Below are 18,630 nucleotides of genomic sequence, written 5' to 3'. Positions count from 1 at the left end.
TTTATTTCCCGTGCTCCTGGCCAGCCTTCTCACATTGTGTCACGCTGAAAATCCCTGAGAACTATGTTGAGAGTACGTGTGTCTGTGGAGTACTCAGCCACTGTCACGTTAATTTCATGAGCTGGCTGTTCCGTCGATCGGATCAAATGGAACCCTTATTGTTGAAACCGACAGAATGTGAAGCAGTGTGTTCTTTTACTTGTTTCAGTCATTTGACTGCGGCCATGCTGGAGCACCGCCTTTAGTCGAGAAAATCGACCCCAGGACTTATTCTTTGTAAGCCTAGTACTTATTCTATCTGTCTCTTTTTCCGAACCGCTAAGTTACGGGTACGTAAACACACCAGCATCGGTTGTCAAGCGATGTTGGGAGGACAAACACAGACACACAAACATATACACACACATACATACATATATATATACATATATACACGACGGGCTTCTGTCAGTTTCCGTCTACCAAATCCACTCACAAGGCTTTGGTCGGCCCGAGGATATAGTAGAAAACACTTGCCCAAGGTGCCACGTAGTGGGACTGAACCCGGAACCATGTGGTTGGCAAGCAAGCTACTTACCTGTATGTGAAGTGTGTATATATGAATATATACTATTTATATATGAAAAAGTGTTCACATATAAAGATATATCATTTCCATATAAAGAAGTGTATCTATGTGTGTGTCTGTGTTTGTTCCCTACCATTGCTTGACAACTGATGTCGGGGTGTTTACATCCTTGTAACTTAGTGGTTTGGCAAGGGAGACAATAGAATAAGTACTAGGCTTATAAAGAATAAGTCCTGGGGTTGATTTGACTAAAACTCTCCAGTATGGTCGCAGTCTAATGACAAATAAATACTGATGCACATCCTATAATTTTTTCTAAATTTCATTTTGTAGATAAGAAATTTGCTTCCTAATCACATGGTCCTGGGTTCGGTCCTACTGTGTGACACTTTGGGCAAGTGTCTTCTGTTACGGCCTCAGACTGACCAAGGCCTTGCGAATGGATTTGGTCGATGGAAACTTAAAGAAGCCTGTTATATAAATAATCATCATCATCGTCGTTTAACGTCCGCTTTCCATGCTAGCATGGGTTGGACGATTTGACTGAGGACTGGTGAAACCGGATGGCAACACCAGGCTCCAATCTAATTTGGCAGAGTTTCTACAGCTGGATGCCCTTCCTAACGCCAACCACTCAGAGAGTGTAGTGGGTGCTTTTACGTGTCACCCGCACGAAAACGGCCCACACTCGAAATGGTGTCTTTTATGTGCCACCCGCACAAGCAAGTCCAGGGGCACTGGCAACGATCTCACTCGAAAATCCTACGGGAGCCAGTCAGGCGGTACTGGCAACGGCCACGCTCAAAATGGTGCATCTCATGTGCCACCCGCACAAGAGCCAGTCCAGGGGCACTGGCAACGATCTTACTTGGCTTGCCGGGTCTTCTCACGCACAGCACATTTCCAAAGGTCTCGGTCAGTAGTCATCGCCTCGGTGAGGCCCAATGTACGAAGGTCTTGCCTCACCACATTGGGCCTCATAATATATATATATATATATATATATATATATACATATGTATATATATATATATGTATATATATATATATACATATGTATATATAAATATATGGCTGAGCATTAGGCCTGATGAAGGCAAAGTGGCTGAGTTCCTTTTGAGCTTTGGGCCTCATGGAGGCAATGACCAAGACCTTTGGCATTATGTCGTGCTTGAGAAGAAGACCTATCAAGCCAAGCAAAATTGCAGTTGTGGCAGATACCAGTGTCACGCAAATGACACCTGTGCTGGTGGCACGTAAAAGCATCCATTACAGTTTCGGAGTGGTTAGCCTTAGGAAAGGCATCCAACTGTAGAAACCTTGCCAAATCAGACTAGAGCCTGGCGAGCCAGAAGGCTGCACCAGGCTCCAGTCTGATCTGGCAAAGCTTCTACAGCTGGATGCCCTTCCTAATGCCAACCACTCCGAGAGTGTAGTGGGCGCTTTTACATGCCACCTGCACGAAGCTCAGTCAGGCAGTACTGGCAACGGCCACGTTCAAAATGGTGTATTTTACGTGCCACCTGCACAGGAGCCAGTCTGGCAGCACTAGCAATGACCTTGCTCGAATGGTGCTTTTTACGTGCCACTGGCATAGGAGCCAGTCAGCGGCCCTGGCAATGATCACACTCGAAGGGTACTTTTAACATTCCAGTGGCACAGGTGCCAATCAGGTGGTACTGTCATCGGCCACGACAGTGCTTTCACTTGCATCAACAGGTCTTCACAAGCATGTATATATATATATATATATATATATATACAAACATACGCACATATATATATATATACATACATGTGTGTGTGTGTGTATACATATTGTATGTGAAATGTCTATGTAAATATATATTGTTGTACCTGTAATTCAAAAGGGCCAGCCTTGTCCCATTCTGTGTTATGCTGAATCTCCCTGAGAACTACGTTGAGGTTATGTGTGTCTGTGGAGTGCTCAGCCACTTGCATGTTAATTTCACGAGCAACAGCCTGTTCTGTTGATTGGATCAACTGAAACCCTTGTCAGTATAACCAATGGAGAACCAAACCAAAGAAAAAGAAAAACCAAAAAGCAAAGCAAAAAACACAGGTTGAATTGTTCAACTAAAAACCTTCCAATTGCCCCAGCATGGCCGCAGTCAAATGACTGAAACAAGTAAAAGAGTAATATATACATACACAAACATAAACACACGATTGTGTGGTAAGAAGCTTCATTCCCAAACACATGGTTCTGGGTTCAGTCCCACTGTGTAGCACCTTGGGCAGGTGTCTTCTACTATAGCCTCAGGCTGACCAAAGCCTTGTGAGAGGATTTGGTAGATGGAAACTGAAAGAAGCCCATTGTATAGATATATATCTATGCGTGTGTGTCTTTCTGTCTGTATTTGTCCCCCCCTCACCAACAACCACCACCTGACAACTGGTGTTGGTGAGTTTACGGCCCCTGTAACTTAGCAGTGCAGCAAAAGAGACCGATAGAACATGTACGAGACTTGAAAAGAATAAGTCTTGAGGTGGGATTGAGTCATTTGACTAAAAATTCAAGGTGGTGCCCCAGCATGGCCACAGTCTATTGCCTAAAAACAAGCAAAAGTTGAGAGGTAAAGAAATGCAAACACAAACACACACACATAGGTGTGGACAAGGCTGTGTGGCTAGGAAGCTTGCTTCCCAGTTACATGGTTTCAGGTTCAGTCCCACTGCATGGCACCTTGGGTGTCTTCTGCTCTAGCCCCGGGCCGATCAAAGCTTTGTAATTGGATTTGGTCGGAGGAAGTTACTGCCGTGTGTGTGTAGGAGTGTGTGCAAGTGCTTGCGCCTCCTAACAGATATTTATGACCCAAAATAATGTCAGCAATCATAGACAAACAATGGAGAGAATGAGGAAATATGAAGTTTTATTTTATATTTTTTTCCATTACCTGTTTTTTTTATTTATTATATTTCTGTTCAGTAAAAAGAAATTTTTATTTTTTTCATAGATTTTTGGTAACAATAAAATCTACGATGGTGGTGGTAGTGTGGGTTTAAAAAATTTTTTTTTTTTTTATTACAGTGAATGGTCTGTCCCTGGAACACAGCAAATCCTTCAATTAAATCGTACAACAGAATTAAAAAATTTTTTTTTTTTTTTTTGTCTTTGGTCAGGAAGTGCTATTTCCTGTTTGCTTCTATTTAGAAATCGAAGAAAATCACTACTATTCCCTTCAAACTTTGCTTTTGTCACCTGGGCATCAATGTTTTCAAACTGACCCATTTTCCATTACACTTCAGACAGATCCAGCACTGAGTTGCTGAAGCAGAAATATCGTTATAGCAAATATTCTGCTCAATACCACAGATTTGCTTGTTGTCTTTGGTCAATAAATTTTATTTACTATTTGCTTCTATCTAGAAATCAAAGGAAATCACTACTATTCCCTTCAAATTTTGCTTTTCTGATCAGGACATCAATATTTTGAAACTGACCTATTTTCCATTACATTTCAGATGGATTCAGCACCGAGTTGCTGAAGCAGAAATATTGTGATAGCAAATATTCTGCTCAATACCACAGACTTGCTAGCCAGTTGCTTGACCATAACCACTTGAGCATGTCCCTTAGTGGTTGACAATATGTGCATCTCTGATCATGAACAGGAGTAATGGTGGAGCATCATAGCAATGTGTTGAGAGGGATTTTTTGGGGTTTGAATAAATATCGTAACGAAAGTAGTTTAACCCTTTTGTTACTGTATTTATTTTGAGATGCTCTGTGTTTCTTTCAATTACTTTAAATATAACAAAGAATTTAGTAAAATAACTTAGTTATCATTTAGCTAGTGTTAGGAACATAAATTGTGACTAAGGTTTGGTGGAAGAATTTAATTCAAAACTTATAACATGATATTTATATTCAGAGTCAGAGCCGGTTTCAGCAGGGTTGGTAATGAAAGGGTTAAGGGAAATATTAGTCATTTTTCATAGTTTCTAGGGGGTCAGCAAATAGGAAATAACAGTTGCTACCTAAGGACAAAAATCATGTTACACAGTGTTATTGATGATAAAAAAAAAGGGGACGGTGAAAGTGGGTGGGGAGGGGGTCACTGCAGAGCCTGTTTAAATAGTTCTGGAAAGTGATGGGACTTGGGGTAGTAGATATACAAACACACACACGTACATAGTGTACATGATATTGCAATGAAGGATATGGGCACATTAGATCAAATCTCAACTGATGTATGCACCGACCCCATGGCACTTTTTTTATGGGGTGAGGGGTTGATATAAGCTACAAGTGTTTAAACTGTCTCAACAACTTTATACACACACACACATATATAAACACACACACATGTATATACATACATATGCATATACATTACACACATACACATATATATATACATTCATATAAATATACACACACATGTATATACATACTTATGCATATACATTACAAACACACACATATATATGTACATATATGCGTTCATATAAATATAGACACACGTGTATACATACATATGCATATACATTACACACATAAGCACACACACACACACACATATATATACATATATGCACATACATATATACATTCATATATATATATATATATATATATATATATATACACACACACATATATATGTACGTATATATATATATATATATATATATATATATATATATATAGACATATATACATACACAAACACACGTCTTCCTGAATGGTTAAGAACCCACTTTGCAATTACAAAGTCCTGGTTTCAATCCCACAGCATGACATTTTGAGCAATTGTATTTTAGCACAACTTTGGTTCAATCCAAAGGTGTGTGGCTCGGTGGTTACGGCATTTGACTCATGATCAAAATGTCATGATTTTGAAACCTGGCTGCACATTGCGTCCTTGAGCAAGACGCTTTATTTCATGTTGTTCTAGTCAACTCAGCTGGCAAAAATGAGTTGTGTCTGTATTTCAAAAGGGGCCAGCCCTTGTCAGACTCCGTGTCATGCTGGATCTCCTTGAAGACTATGTTAAGGGTGCATGTGTCTGTGGAGTACTCAGCCACTTGCATGTTAATTTCACGAGCAGGCTGTTCCATTGATCAGATCAGCTGGGACCCTAAATGTTGTAACCAACGTAGTGCCAGGTTCAACCTATAGCTCATGAGTGAAACCGGGGAAGATGGAGGCTGTAAGGAAGCCTGCTGAGAGGATTGGACCTGAAGTTCACTGTGTCATACTGACTCTGCTTGAAGCTCATGTGCTTGTGGAGTACTCAGCCACTTATGTGTTGATAAAAAGGAAAGAGGTGCTTCAGGTGATTGAAAAACTGGAATAAGCATCATAGAAACTGGAGATCCATCAATTCATATACATGTGTGTGTGCATATGAATGTGTGTACATGTATGTATATTATATGTATATTTTTGTATATGTATGTATATATGTATGTGTATGTATAGATATATAGTGTATGTCTACTTATGTCTATATATATATATATATATGCATATGTAGATGTGCATATATATATGTGTATATATATATATATATATATATATATAGATGTGCATATATATATATATATATATATATATATATATATATATAGATGTGCATATATATATATATATATATATATATATATATATATATATATATATATATATGTATATATATATATATATATATATATATGTGTATATATGTGCCTGTGTGAATATATATATCTATATAAAATTTACTTATAATAAATATCTTTCTCTTGTTTATACATTCAAGGTGTGTACAGATACATACATACATATACATATACATATATATATATATATATATATATATATATATATTCTTTAAATGTGCTAGCTTCCTGGTAATTAATCGATATTAATTAATATATGATTTTTTGCCATATTTTTTAATAATATATATATATACAGGTAGGTATGTATCTAAGTTTGTGTAAGTGTGTGTGTGTGTGTGTGTGTGTGTGTGTGTGTGTGTGTGTGTGTGTGTCTGTGTATGTTTGTGCATTAAAAGAGAAGGGAATTGGGAGTAGCAGGTTGACAGAAGTGTCCAGAAGATGGCTGCAGCAGTAGTAGCCAGGAGTGGACAGTGGTCAGATACATTACAGACTTAAAGTGCGTGTTTTGGTTTAAGGAATCAAGACATCAGTCAAGTGGTGGTGTTGTCCTGCAGAAAACAGTGGACATATTCTTAAAAAAATTCTGACTGACCAGTAGGCTGGTCAAGAGATTTGGTCAGAGAAAGATATAATACCCCAATTACCATTGATCATCCATTGGGCATCAGTGTTGGACACTTTTGTCTTGACATCATCGTTTAATCCGGCCACTGTGTCAGATTTTATTGTCCGCAGAACACAGAGAGGAGCAGGATGGAAACCTCGGAGGGCATCGCAGAAAGGGGTCGTCGTGTCCCAATTTATGTCCCCTACTAGCTTACGGTAGTTCAAGTCACCTTTGAAGAGGATGAGGTTGCTAGCAGCAAGATGGTTGTAGAGATTAGGAGAGCGCAACTTCATCTGATCAAATGTGTAAGGCAATGTCCAGAAGTCGTGGACCGTGAAATGCCACGAGCCATCCTGGAGACGCTTGAGCCATTTCTGTCCAAACCGAGCTGCAACTTCATCAGTAGACTGCTCCAGCTTGGTGAGCGTTGAGTAGAAGTCCTCTTGTGTCGTGTCCGATACGAACCACGGGAAAGCTTTACCGTGAAAGTGGACGGTTGTCACGAGACCGGATGCGATGAAGAACTCGGCCAGACACAGATCGGTAATTAATTCGTAGCCAGAGTTGTCCAAAACGATGTCAATGCGAGCCGAGGTTGGATAGTCACTTGGATGCCTCATCTTCTCCAGTTGATTCCATATGGAACTTGTGTCATCAACGAGGATATTATCACTGAGTATTTTAAGAGTTTCAAGCAAACTAAACTGATATTTCATCTCAGCACCGGCAGATATGGACAAGTCGCACTTGTTGCTCCATAATGCGACTTGGATGAGATGTTTGAATGCCACCTGTAGGTCAAAGTCCGAAATACTGGGCCCCAATTTGGACAGTAAGTCGTCCAGGAAAGACAGTAATCTGCAAAAGAGAAAGAAAGAAGGGAGAAAAAAAAAAAACGGAAGACTTTAGTCAACGAACCAATGAGCAAGATCATCTAAAGGCTAGAAACAACAGCTTAAACCATTTTGTACTGCTTTCAGAAAAGGAAGGATGTATTAGATGATGCCAAACCAGGCTGCACAATTGTTGGAAATAATAAAAGGCAGGATGGTCGTGGCTGGATTGCCTTTGATCATATGTCTCTTGGATCGAAAATGACCTGAGGCTAAACAACAACAACAACAAAGGAGCAAATGTTAGATAATGTACTCCTAGATGTATGATGTCTAATTTAAAGACAGGATGGTCATGGCTGGAACGGTTTTGATCTTAGGTCTGCTGGTTGTGGGATGAAGTGAGAGTAAACAGCAACAACAAGAGGGCAAACATTAAATGATGAAACTTCAAAAGACAGGATGGTCACAACTGGAACGTCCTTGATCAGAGGTATGTTGGTTGAAAACTGATTTAGCACAAAATAGCAGCAACGAGGAAAGACACATTAGGAATAACGTAGTCCTAGATAGACTATGACTGAATAAAAGACAGGATAGTCATAGCTTGAACACCTTTGAACATAGGTCTGCTGGATCAGAAATGACCTAGGGTTAAACAACAGCAAAAGAAGGATACATTAGATAATGTTGCCCTATATGCATTTTGTCCAAATATAAGATGGGATAGCCACAACTGGAACAGCTTTGATTGTAGTTCTGCTGGATAAGGCCTGACCTGGGGTTAAACAATAGTAGGAACAATTTTAATTTAATTTTATTTTGTCTTTGGTCAGTAAATTTTATTTCCTATTTGCTTCTATCTAGAGATCAAAGAAAATCACTAGTTTTCCCTTGAAATATTGCTTTTGTCACTTGGACATCAATGTTTTCAAACCAACCCATTTCCCATTACATTTCAGACAGATTCAGTGCTGACTTGCTGAAGCAGAAATATCATTATAGCAAATATTTTGCCCAATATCACAGATTTGCTAGCCAGTTGCTTGACCTTAACCACTTGAGCATGTCCCTTAGTGGTTGACAGTACGTGCATCTCCGATCATGAGCAGGAGTAGTTGGGTAGCATTATAGCCATGTGTTGAGAGGGATTCTTTAGGGTTTGAATAAATGGAACAAAAACAGAATTTAAAGGAAATATTAGACATTTTTCATAGTTTCTAGGGTCAACAAATAGGAAATAGCATTGCTACCTAAGGACAAAAATCATGTTACACAGGTGTAGGAGTGGCTGTGTGGTAAGTAACTTACTTACGAACCACATGGTTCCAGGTTCAGTCCCACTGGGTGGCATCTTAGGCAAGTGTCTTCTACTACAGCCTCGAGCCGACCAAAGCCTTGTGAGTGGATTTGGTAGACGGAAACTGAAAGAAGCCCGTCGTATATTTGTAAATATATATGTATGTGTGTGTCTGTGTTTGTGCCCCAACATCGCTTGACAACCGATACTGGTGTGTTTACGTCCCCGTAACTTAGCTGTTCGGCAAAAAGAGACCGATAGAATAAGTACTAGGCTTACAAAGAACAAGTCCTGGGGTCGATTTGCTCGACTAAAGGCGGTGCTGCAGCATGGCCGCAGTCAAATGACTGAAACAAGTAAAAGAGTGTTATTTTCCTCCAATCAAGATTGGTGAAGCGCTAAGATCATCATCAACAACAACAACAACCACCTCCTCCTCCCCCCCCATCATATACAAACAACAAACAGCATCAAATCTAACTTACCCGTCAATAGCCGGTTGCGAAGAGAGCAAAGCGCTCTGCTTCTGTTGCTGGAAGACATCCAATTGGTTGAGCACTTCGCATAATTCCACTGCTTCCTGCACTCGGCGGTACATGTAGCACTCGACATACAGCCACCGCTCGTTAAACCATGACACGTTGGCACTACTGTCTTCTACAGAACTACTAGAGCTGCTCACATTACCAGCTGCCAAATTCCTCACCTCGACTAGATAATCATTCCATTGGCTGACATCTGAACGCTGGTCCTCAATGGGTTTTAGGGTTTTGTCAGTTTGCACCTCGTTTCGCAGCTTCGACATGCAACCAATAATGGTTTTTAGTTCATTGCATCCTTTCTCGCCGTAGTCTGCCTTCACCTGGTCTTTCATGCGACACAAGCTGTCGGCGATCTTGCTCAGGATGACTGGTAACCTGTCTTTTATTGTGGTGTAAGCGAAAGAATTTCGGTATTTGGCCGTCAAGGGCTCGCCAATTGGTGTTGTCTCATCAGCCATTGCTGGAACAAGGCTGTAAAGAAAGAACAGAAAAGCAACCTTGTTTAGCTCTCACAACAATGTTGTACATACATGCATATATGTGTGTGTGAATTTGTGTGTATTATATATATATATATATATATAAATAAATATATAGTTTTAGAGAAAAGAACCAAAGTTCATGAACTTATCCATGAAAAACCACAGTCACATAAAGAAAAATTAATAAGTAAATGCACGATAAATGCAATACAAAGTAAATATCATAAGATATTTACTTTGTATTGTAAGATAAGTCTCCAGTCAAACCGTCCAACCCATGAAGAGCATGGAAAAACGGACGTTAAGTGATGATGATGATGTGTATATATATATATATATATGATCCATATATGGATCTTTCTGAACTGAAGGGAGCCACTTGTTTTCTTAACGAGACACTTTCAAACTTGGGACACTGGTAGAATGTGTCATATAAAACATCTTTTTCTCTTAGCCTTCTTAACAAAAATTTATATATTGTAAGTTATTTCATGTTAAAGTTCTCGTATTTCTGTAATTTCAACCAATCACTGACGTCTATTCAGCTCAATACAGTTACTGCTGTTTTTGTAAACAATAATTTTTGCCAGTGTCAAGATCATTATTCCCTAGTAAGGGTTTAGGGTTAGGGTTCGGGAGTTAGAGTTAGGGTTAGGGTTGGGGTAATGAGTTATAGGGGGTTAGGGTTAGGGTTATGGGTTATAGGGTTTTAGGGTTAGGGTTATGAGTGAGGTTATGGCAAAAATAATCATAACCCGAACCCTAACCCTAAAACCCGAAAGCTAAAACCAGTACAAACGCATGAACGATGTCATAAATAACAGTAACACGGATAGTTGTTGACAAACAACGGCACTAATTTTATTCAAGGGAAAAGATCCCATGACACCGTTAGAACATGTTGTTTACATTCCACGGCAGTAATTGTTTTCACCTTAATAGACGTCAGTGATTGGTTGAAATTACCGAAATACAATTTTTTTTACATGAAATAACTTCCAATACAAAATTTTTATTTGTTCTATAACACAAAATATACAAGTATACGAAGTTTGAAAGTGTTTCGGTAGAAAACTCACTAAATAAAACATATATAAAAAGTGGCGCCCGTCAATTCAGAAAGATCCATATATATATATATATATATATATATATATATATATACACACACACACAACTTTCAATTTCAATCTATCAAATCTAGTCATAAAACTTTGGCCCCGAGGTAGATGTCACGCAGTGGGATTGGACCGGAAACCACATCGTTGTAAAACGATCTTCTTAGCCACACAGCCAAGCTTTCGAATATTAATGTATAATGTCAACACAGTTGGTGAGCTGGCAGAATCATTAACGGAATTTCGTTCGTCATTACGCTTTTAGTTTAAATTCTGACGAGGTCGGCTTTGTCTTTCATCCTTTTCGGGGTCGATAAAATACGTAGCAGTTTGATCACTGGGATTCGATGTAATCGACTTAGTCCCTCGCCTCGAACTTGCTGGTATTGTACCAGAAATTTGATACCAATATATAATATTAATTGTTCTAAATCGCGTCTGTTAACATTTGCTATACTCGAGTAACAAACAGCCAAGCTTGGGCCCTCGTTAATTAGGAATGTAATCAAAGTGTTCGGTAGATCATTAAACTTTAATGATGACACCATCACACGGGACGTGTTTTACGGTCTCACCCGGCATTTTACGGTAGTTTGACGAGTCTTATTTCGTAGAAACATGGTTTGGGGCCGAGAAAATATCTACTTTTAAATACACATATGTATATATATTTACGTACACTTAGAATGTTGTGTATATATAATACACACGTCGAATACAAACGAAGCGTAATTATATACACTTCAGATCCCCCCCCCCCTCTCTCTCTCTATATATATATATATATACACACATACACACTCACTCACCCCGAATATGAAGAAAATATATTTATATATATATACACACAAACACACAGCACAAGCTAATTCCTCTCAACATCCTAATATATAACACACATTTTAGCAATCAGCTGAAAGCATCCTCGTTTCTAATTAATGTCTAATTAGTAGAAACATTGGCCGGTTCTGAAATACATCAACAACAGCAATACACACATACACAAGTAATCGACTCACGTATTTATCAAGGTTTTCGGTTGCTTTTACTGGCGATAATAAAACTTCAAACCTCCGCAATCAAACATTTGGCAGTTAATTTCTTTTCTGCAGCAGCGAAAAAAACCATGAATGGAAGCGTCGGAGTAACGATTAGAGTTATCTCCCTTGATATTCGTTCTTTTTCTTTCTTTTTTTCTTTTCTTTCTGCATGTATGCAGAATTCTCTTTTTAATTTCTCAGTTCAGTTTTGTTTCATATGTTATATCATTATTTTGTGCATAGGCGCAGGAGTGGCTGTGTGGTAAGTAGCTTGCTTACCAACCACATGGTCCCGGGTTCAGTCCCACTGCGTGGCACCTTGGGCAAGTGTCTTCTACTATAGCCTCAGGCCGACAAAAGCCTTGTCAGTGGATTTGGTAGACGGAAACTGAAAGAAGCCCATCGTATATATGTATGTGTCTGTTTATGTATGTGTGTCTGTGTTTGTCCTCGCTTGATAACCGATGCTGGTGTGTTTACGTCCCTGTAACTTAGCGGTTCGGCAAAAGAGACCGATAGAATAAGTACTAGGCTTTGTCCAGTTGTTTATCAGTCACTGATAAACGAAAAGTTGACAAAATTTTACTTTAAGAATATCTTAATGTATACATATCCAAAAATAAAAAAAATGGAAAAAGAGGAACAAGTAAAGAAAGAGAAAAAGGAAAGAAAGAAAGAAAATAAAAAAGAAAGGAAAAGAAAAAACACGTCAATTCAGCACCAAGTGCCTCAGCTGGTTGCCCAGCCCCAAGGTTCAATGGAAACCTACTGAAGTAAGCGAACACTGGCAAGAGGCTAAGGCATTGAAGCTGCTAAGTACCCTCACAGGCATCACCTGGCACCTCGGTAAGGCCAATGATGACAAGACCTTTGTTGCCAGCAGTCCAGCCCCTCCAAGCGTCTCAGATGCCACAGGCTGGAAGAAATGGTTCACTGACAGGTCCTAATACTTAAGGATTTTGTTCCATTTGGCTACAGAAGCAGTGACTCTTCCATTTACTGCAGCTTCAAGGATGTGGGAGGGAGGAAAAGAGTTACAGACTGTGACAACCCAGATACGAAACCTACCTATTACTTCTCTACTTCTCTATTGCTCACAAGGGGCTAAACATAGAGGGGACAAACAAGTATAGACAGAGGGATTAAGTCGATTACATAGACCCCAGTGCGTAACTGGTACTTAATTTATCGACCCTGAAAGGATGAAAGGCAAAGTTGACCTCGGCAGAATTTGAACTCAGAACGTAACAGCAGACGAAATACCGCTAAGCATTTCGCCCGGCGTGCTAACGTTTCTGCCAACCTGCCGCCTCTTACCCAGGGACAAAGGGTAAGACCATTTGGTCTCTTCCCATCACTTCTGGATAATCCCGCTGGCTCCAGAACTGTGGGGATATTAACCCAAGCCAGGGCCTGCTTAACAGTTAGGTTTAGCTTGGTGTGACAAGCAAAACGACCAGCATTTATGTGGCAAGACAGACTGTGAAGACCTGTGGAGTCAAGGGGCCTACTACAGTGACATCTCAGTCCCACTCAGTTCCATACCTTGGCTTCCCCTCTGAGTGTGATGGAGATGCAGAGCTCATCTAGACTAAGCAGACCTCCAATGGCCAGCACTGGCCACAGGCAGGGCATCACCCTAGTCCCCCAAGAATTTTGCACTTGCAGAAGATAGGCTACACCTTGAAAATTGACCAGATTAATCAAGGGGAGAGTTGAAAGTGGCACCTGTCTCCCTGTTGGAACTGGTTCAAAGCATAAATCTTGAATGGCTACCTACTTGGTAGCAAGGTTGTGAACGAATGTATTTTGTTTTAACCATCATCCTTTAAATTTTAAGAAGGTCTTGAAGATTTTCATAGTCCCAGATATTGCGATCATTTGTAGCATATGAATTAAGGGTTTGCATTCTCTCCCAAAGACCCCAAATTCGGCCATACTTTGCTCCAGATGGGTTGGTATGCCTCCTGTTGCTCCAGTAATATGTATGCTTAATATAAGTTCTTGAGAAAGTTTAAGCTGCTCACTAACAAAGCAATAAGACTTTTTGGGTTAACCCATTAAGTCCCAGAGTATTTAAATTTCTGAATATTACTTTTAAATTTTTACAGATGATTGAAAATAGGTTAAAATGAAAAAACTAATTATTAAAACTCCTTTACTTAAAGAAGAAATGGAAATACTTGGTGTCCTATAAATAGGACAGTGGCACTAACAGTTGTTAGTAGGCTGTTATGTAGAAGTGTATATATATATATATATATATATATATATATATATATATATATATATATATATATATGTATATATAACGTAAACGCTATTTGCCAACATAATATAGCTGTCCTGGAAGGGACGATTGTTACTGTTGTTTAGCCCCAGGAAACATTGTTTCCCGCTGGCTATATGACACAATATCTGTGTCTCTATATTTCCTCTGTTCAAAAATATAAGGACACAGATATTGTGTCGTATAGCCAGCTGAAAGGATATATCAGTATATAATTATAAAAATATAATTATAGTTAAGGTCTACTGGAAAGACCAGCCACCTACGCTAGAAGTAGATATCAAATACCTTCAATCGACTCTAAAATTTGTTCTCTATATTCAATCACAAGTCGAACGCGAGGAACTAAGCAAGAAAATATACAAAATTTCGTATATATTTTTTCTCATTACCTCTCATACGACCTGTGGTTGAATATAGAGAACAAATTTTAGAGTGGATTGTAGGTATTTGGCATCTACTTCTAGCGTAGGTGGCTGGTCTTTCCAGTAGACCTTAATTATAATCATATTTCTATAATTATATACTTAAAACACACACACCCGCGCAGGTGTGAATTTAAGAAATTATATAAGATATTAAAACATTTCATTTCGGAAAAAAAAAAGTTCTATTAGTCGAATAGTCCAAGGGAGAGAACTCTCTGATGACTTGATGGCGATTCCGATCGGTTTTTGAAAAAAAAAAAAACAGGATTATAAATGTCTCTGGATAGGTTTAACACTTCAGTCTATCTAGTTGTAAATAGGTACCACGTTGCGGTGTGCTATTCACTGTCCTGTGTCTATGAGCTATGCCCTTAACTGTCTCTGATAATCTCTGGAGTTGTATGGGGAAGCTGCGACTTATGGTTCAATGTATCCAGGATCACACGTATGCAAACAAACACATATTTACACACACACGTATTTAAACACACAAAGGTAAACATGCTCACACACTCGCATACATATGTACGCTCACACATGCATACACAAACATGTAGACACACACACTTGCACGCAATCACATACAATCCGACACATACACAAACACACACACACACACAAACACATATGCGTGTACTCCCATCTCCCACAACCACCATCATCGCAGCCACCCTCAATGGTTCCTTTCCTCCTCTTTAACCAACCATTCTTGTCATCTATCAACGGAATATGGTGCTTAGAAGTCCTGAATGAATATTCAATGATCTTTCAGACTCTCTGAAAGCTAGAATCGAGCACCACACACATGCAAACAAACTATTTTCTTAAATGCCCAGGAGGCTCTCTTTGAAGTTGTAGATAGTTTCTCTTACCAGGGTGACCAAATTAGCAATGGTGGAGGATGCTCTGAAAGTATTGTCTCTAGAATAAGAATTAGGTGGAGGAAGTTCAGAAAACTATTACCTCTGTTGGCAACAAAAGGCTTCTCTCCCAGAGTGAAAGGTTGACTATATGATGCTTGTGTACGAACGGCTATACTCCATGGTAGTGAGACATGGGCTCTGAATGCAGAAGACATGCGCAGACTGGAGAGAAATGAATGTAGTATGCCCTGTTGGATGTGCAACATCAGTGCGCATATACGACAAAGTGCAAATGTATTGAGAGAAAAGTTGAGCATAAGAGGAATCAAATGTAGCATGCAAGAGAGAAGACTACGCTGGTTTGGACATGTGATGCGTATGAATGAGGACAGCTGCATAAAGAAGTGCCAATCACTGAAAGTGGATGGTGCTGTAGAAGTGGGAGACCCAGGAAGACATGGGTTGAAGTAGTAAGGACTGATCTCAGGATGTTGGGCCTCACAGACGAAATGACACTGGACTGAGATGTCTGGCGATATGAGGTTTTTGAGAAGACCTGCCCGCATCAGCGAAACTGAGTTCTAGAAGCACTCTGTGTCCCACCCACACTTAACAAGAAAATTTCTCACACATCCTACCACAACAAACCAAACTACATCTCTTCCTCACATTACAACAGGCTTCATTCAGTTTCCGTCTACCAAATCCGCTCACAAAACTTTGGTCAGCCCAAGGCTATAGTAAAAGACACTTGTCCAAGGTGCCATGCAGTGGGACTGAATCTGGAACCATGTGGTTGGTAAGCAAGCTACTTGTCACTCAGCCACTCATGAGAAAGATGCAGTCAAACCGTCCAACCCATGCCAGCATGGAAAATGGACGTTAAACAATGATGATGATGATGATATATGATATTTACCATGTGAACTACTGTTTTAGTCTTTTACTTGTTTCAGTCATTTTGACTGTGGCCATGCTGGAGCACCACCTTTAGTTGAGCAAATCAACCCCAGAGCTTATTCTTTGGAAGCCTAGTACTTATTCCATCATTCCCTTTTGCCAAACTGCTAAGTTACGGGGACGTAAACACACCAGCATCGGTTGTCAAGCAATGTTGGGGGGACAAACATACAGACACACATACACACACACACACACACACACATACATACATACGACGGGCTTCTTTCAGTTTCCATCTACCAAATTCACTCACAAGGCTTTGGTTGGCCCGAGGCTATATAGTAGAAGACACTTGCCCAAGGTGTCACGCAGTGGGACTGAACCCGGAACCATGTGCTTGGTAAGGAAGCTACTTACCACACAGCCACTCATGAGAAAGATACAGCATATAATTTTTTTTTGTTGTGCAGGGGTTCCTTGAGACATGTAATTTATTTTAAGGGGTCACGCAAGAGTAAAACGGTCAAGAAACACTGGTTTGTACAATGAATGAGACATAAGATGAAGAAATATCTTTTGCTCAAGATAACAGATTTTATAAACTCTTTCAACTCAAGACGGGCTTATTTAGAAGAATTAATTTTCTTTATATATGCTGTTTGTTTGAAGAAGGACAAGTGAAAGAGTCTGGCCAAGAGTCATGAATCATTCCTTGAATAAAGAACAGTGTGGTCGGCATCTGTCTTTGTCTTGAGTTTTTATTTGAAAGTGGCTCCTAGTTAATAACCCGTGTTTTAAATACAATATTTATACACACACAGATTTATATATATATGCAATGATAATGGTAAGTGGATAAATGTGAGATGTATATGTATAAGCAGAGATACACACGTATATAAATGGATAGATATGGGGACACACACACATAATTACATGTATATATGTATGTATGTATGTATGTATGTGTGTGTGTGTGTGTGTGTATAAACCTGTGTATGAATGTATACGTATATACACACACACACACATGCAAATGCATGTATACACACACATATACATATCTATATATATACATACATACATATATATATATATATGTATATATATATATATATATATATAATTGTGTGTGTGTGTGCGCGTGTATCCATACACAAACAATACATGCACAGGAGCACATAAACGTTTCACTGTTTGCACTCGTGGACATGCATTCACAAGCTGCACAATACTGGACTGGTTTTTGTCCCCCCCCCCCCACAGACACATACATATACACACATACATATACATACAGATACATACACACATAGAGAGAAAGACACACACATATGCATAAACACACAGACAACCCATTCACATACACATACATTCATAGGTATACACATGCTCACACACACTGACACACGTGCATACACACACTCACACAAACATGCACATATACACACAAACATCTCTGTCACACACATACTCAAACTCCCCTGCCACACACACATACACACAAATACATGTATACATATACACACATGCATAGACACAATTACATACACATAGATACACATGCATACACATACTCAAGCACACACAAACGTATACATAGACACACACACTCACACACACAAACATGCATGCACACACACATACACATGTGCACATACAAACACTCAAACACACACATATGCACACACTCACAAACACACACAAGCATACATATACACAAACGCACACACAAAGACATGCAAACATACACACAGAAAGACATAGACACACAAACATACACAAACACATGCACACACAGACATATGTAGACACACACACACACACACATAGGAGGACATGCTCACACAGTCACACACACATACATGCTCACACATACACAAACACTTGCACACACACACACACACACACACTGATGTGTAGACACACACACACACACACACACATAGGAGGACATGCTCACACAGTCACACACACATACATGCTCACACATACACAAACACTTGCACACACACACACACACAC

General features: G+C 39.4%; 1 protein-coding gene across 2 annotated transcripts in view; it reads right to left on the bottom strand.

Moving 5' to 3' along the window:
• Positions 1 to 6,700: 6,700 nt before the first annotated feature.
• LOC106880821 (damage-control phosphatase 1) overlaps positions 6,701 to 18,630 on the bottom strand; it is an 84,257-nt gene continuing 72,327 nt past the window's right edge. The window contains exons 1-3 of one of the 2 annotated variants that reach the window (XM_014930948.3): positions 12,101 to 12,240; positions 9,425 to 9,952; positions 6,701 to 7,664 (exon numbers count right to left, since the gene is read on the bottom strand). In XM_014930948.3, coding sequence (XP_014786434.1) covers positions 6,803 to 7,664; positions 9,425 to 9,939 — 1,377 coding nt within the window. In that variant the 5' untranslated portion in view covers positions 9,940 to 9,952; positions 12,101 to 12,240 and the 3' untranslated portion in view covers positions 6,701 to 6,802. Of the gene's footprint in view, positions 7,665 to 9,424; positions 9,953 to 12,100; positions 12,241 to 18,630 lie in introns of those variants that run through there. The other variant, XM_052978191.2, reaches the window with a different exon arrangement.

The sequence above is a fragment of the Octopus bimaculoides genome, chromosome 30, assembly GCF_046866305.1.
Source record: "Octopus bimaculoides isolate indiv1 chromosome 30, ASM4686630v1, whole genome shotgun sequence".
Taxonomy (NCBI): Eukaryota; Metazoa; Mollusca; class Cephalopoda; order Octopoda; family Octopodidae; genus Octopus; species Octopus bimaculoides.
The sequence above is the reverse complement of the archived record's forward strand: the minus strand, read 5'-3'. Positions and strand labels throughout refer to the sequence as shown.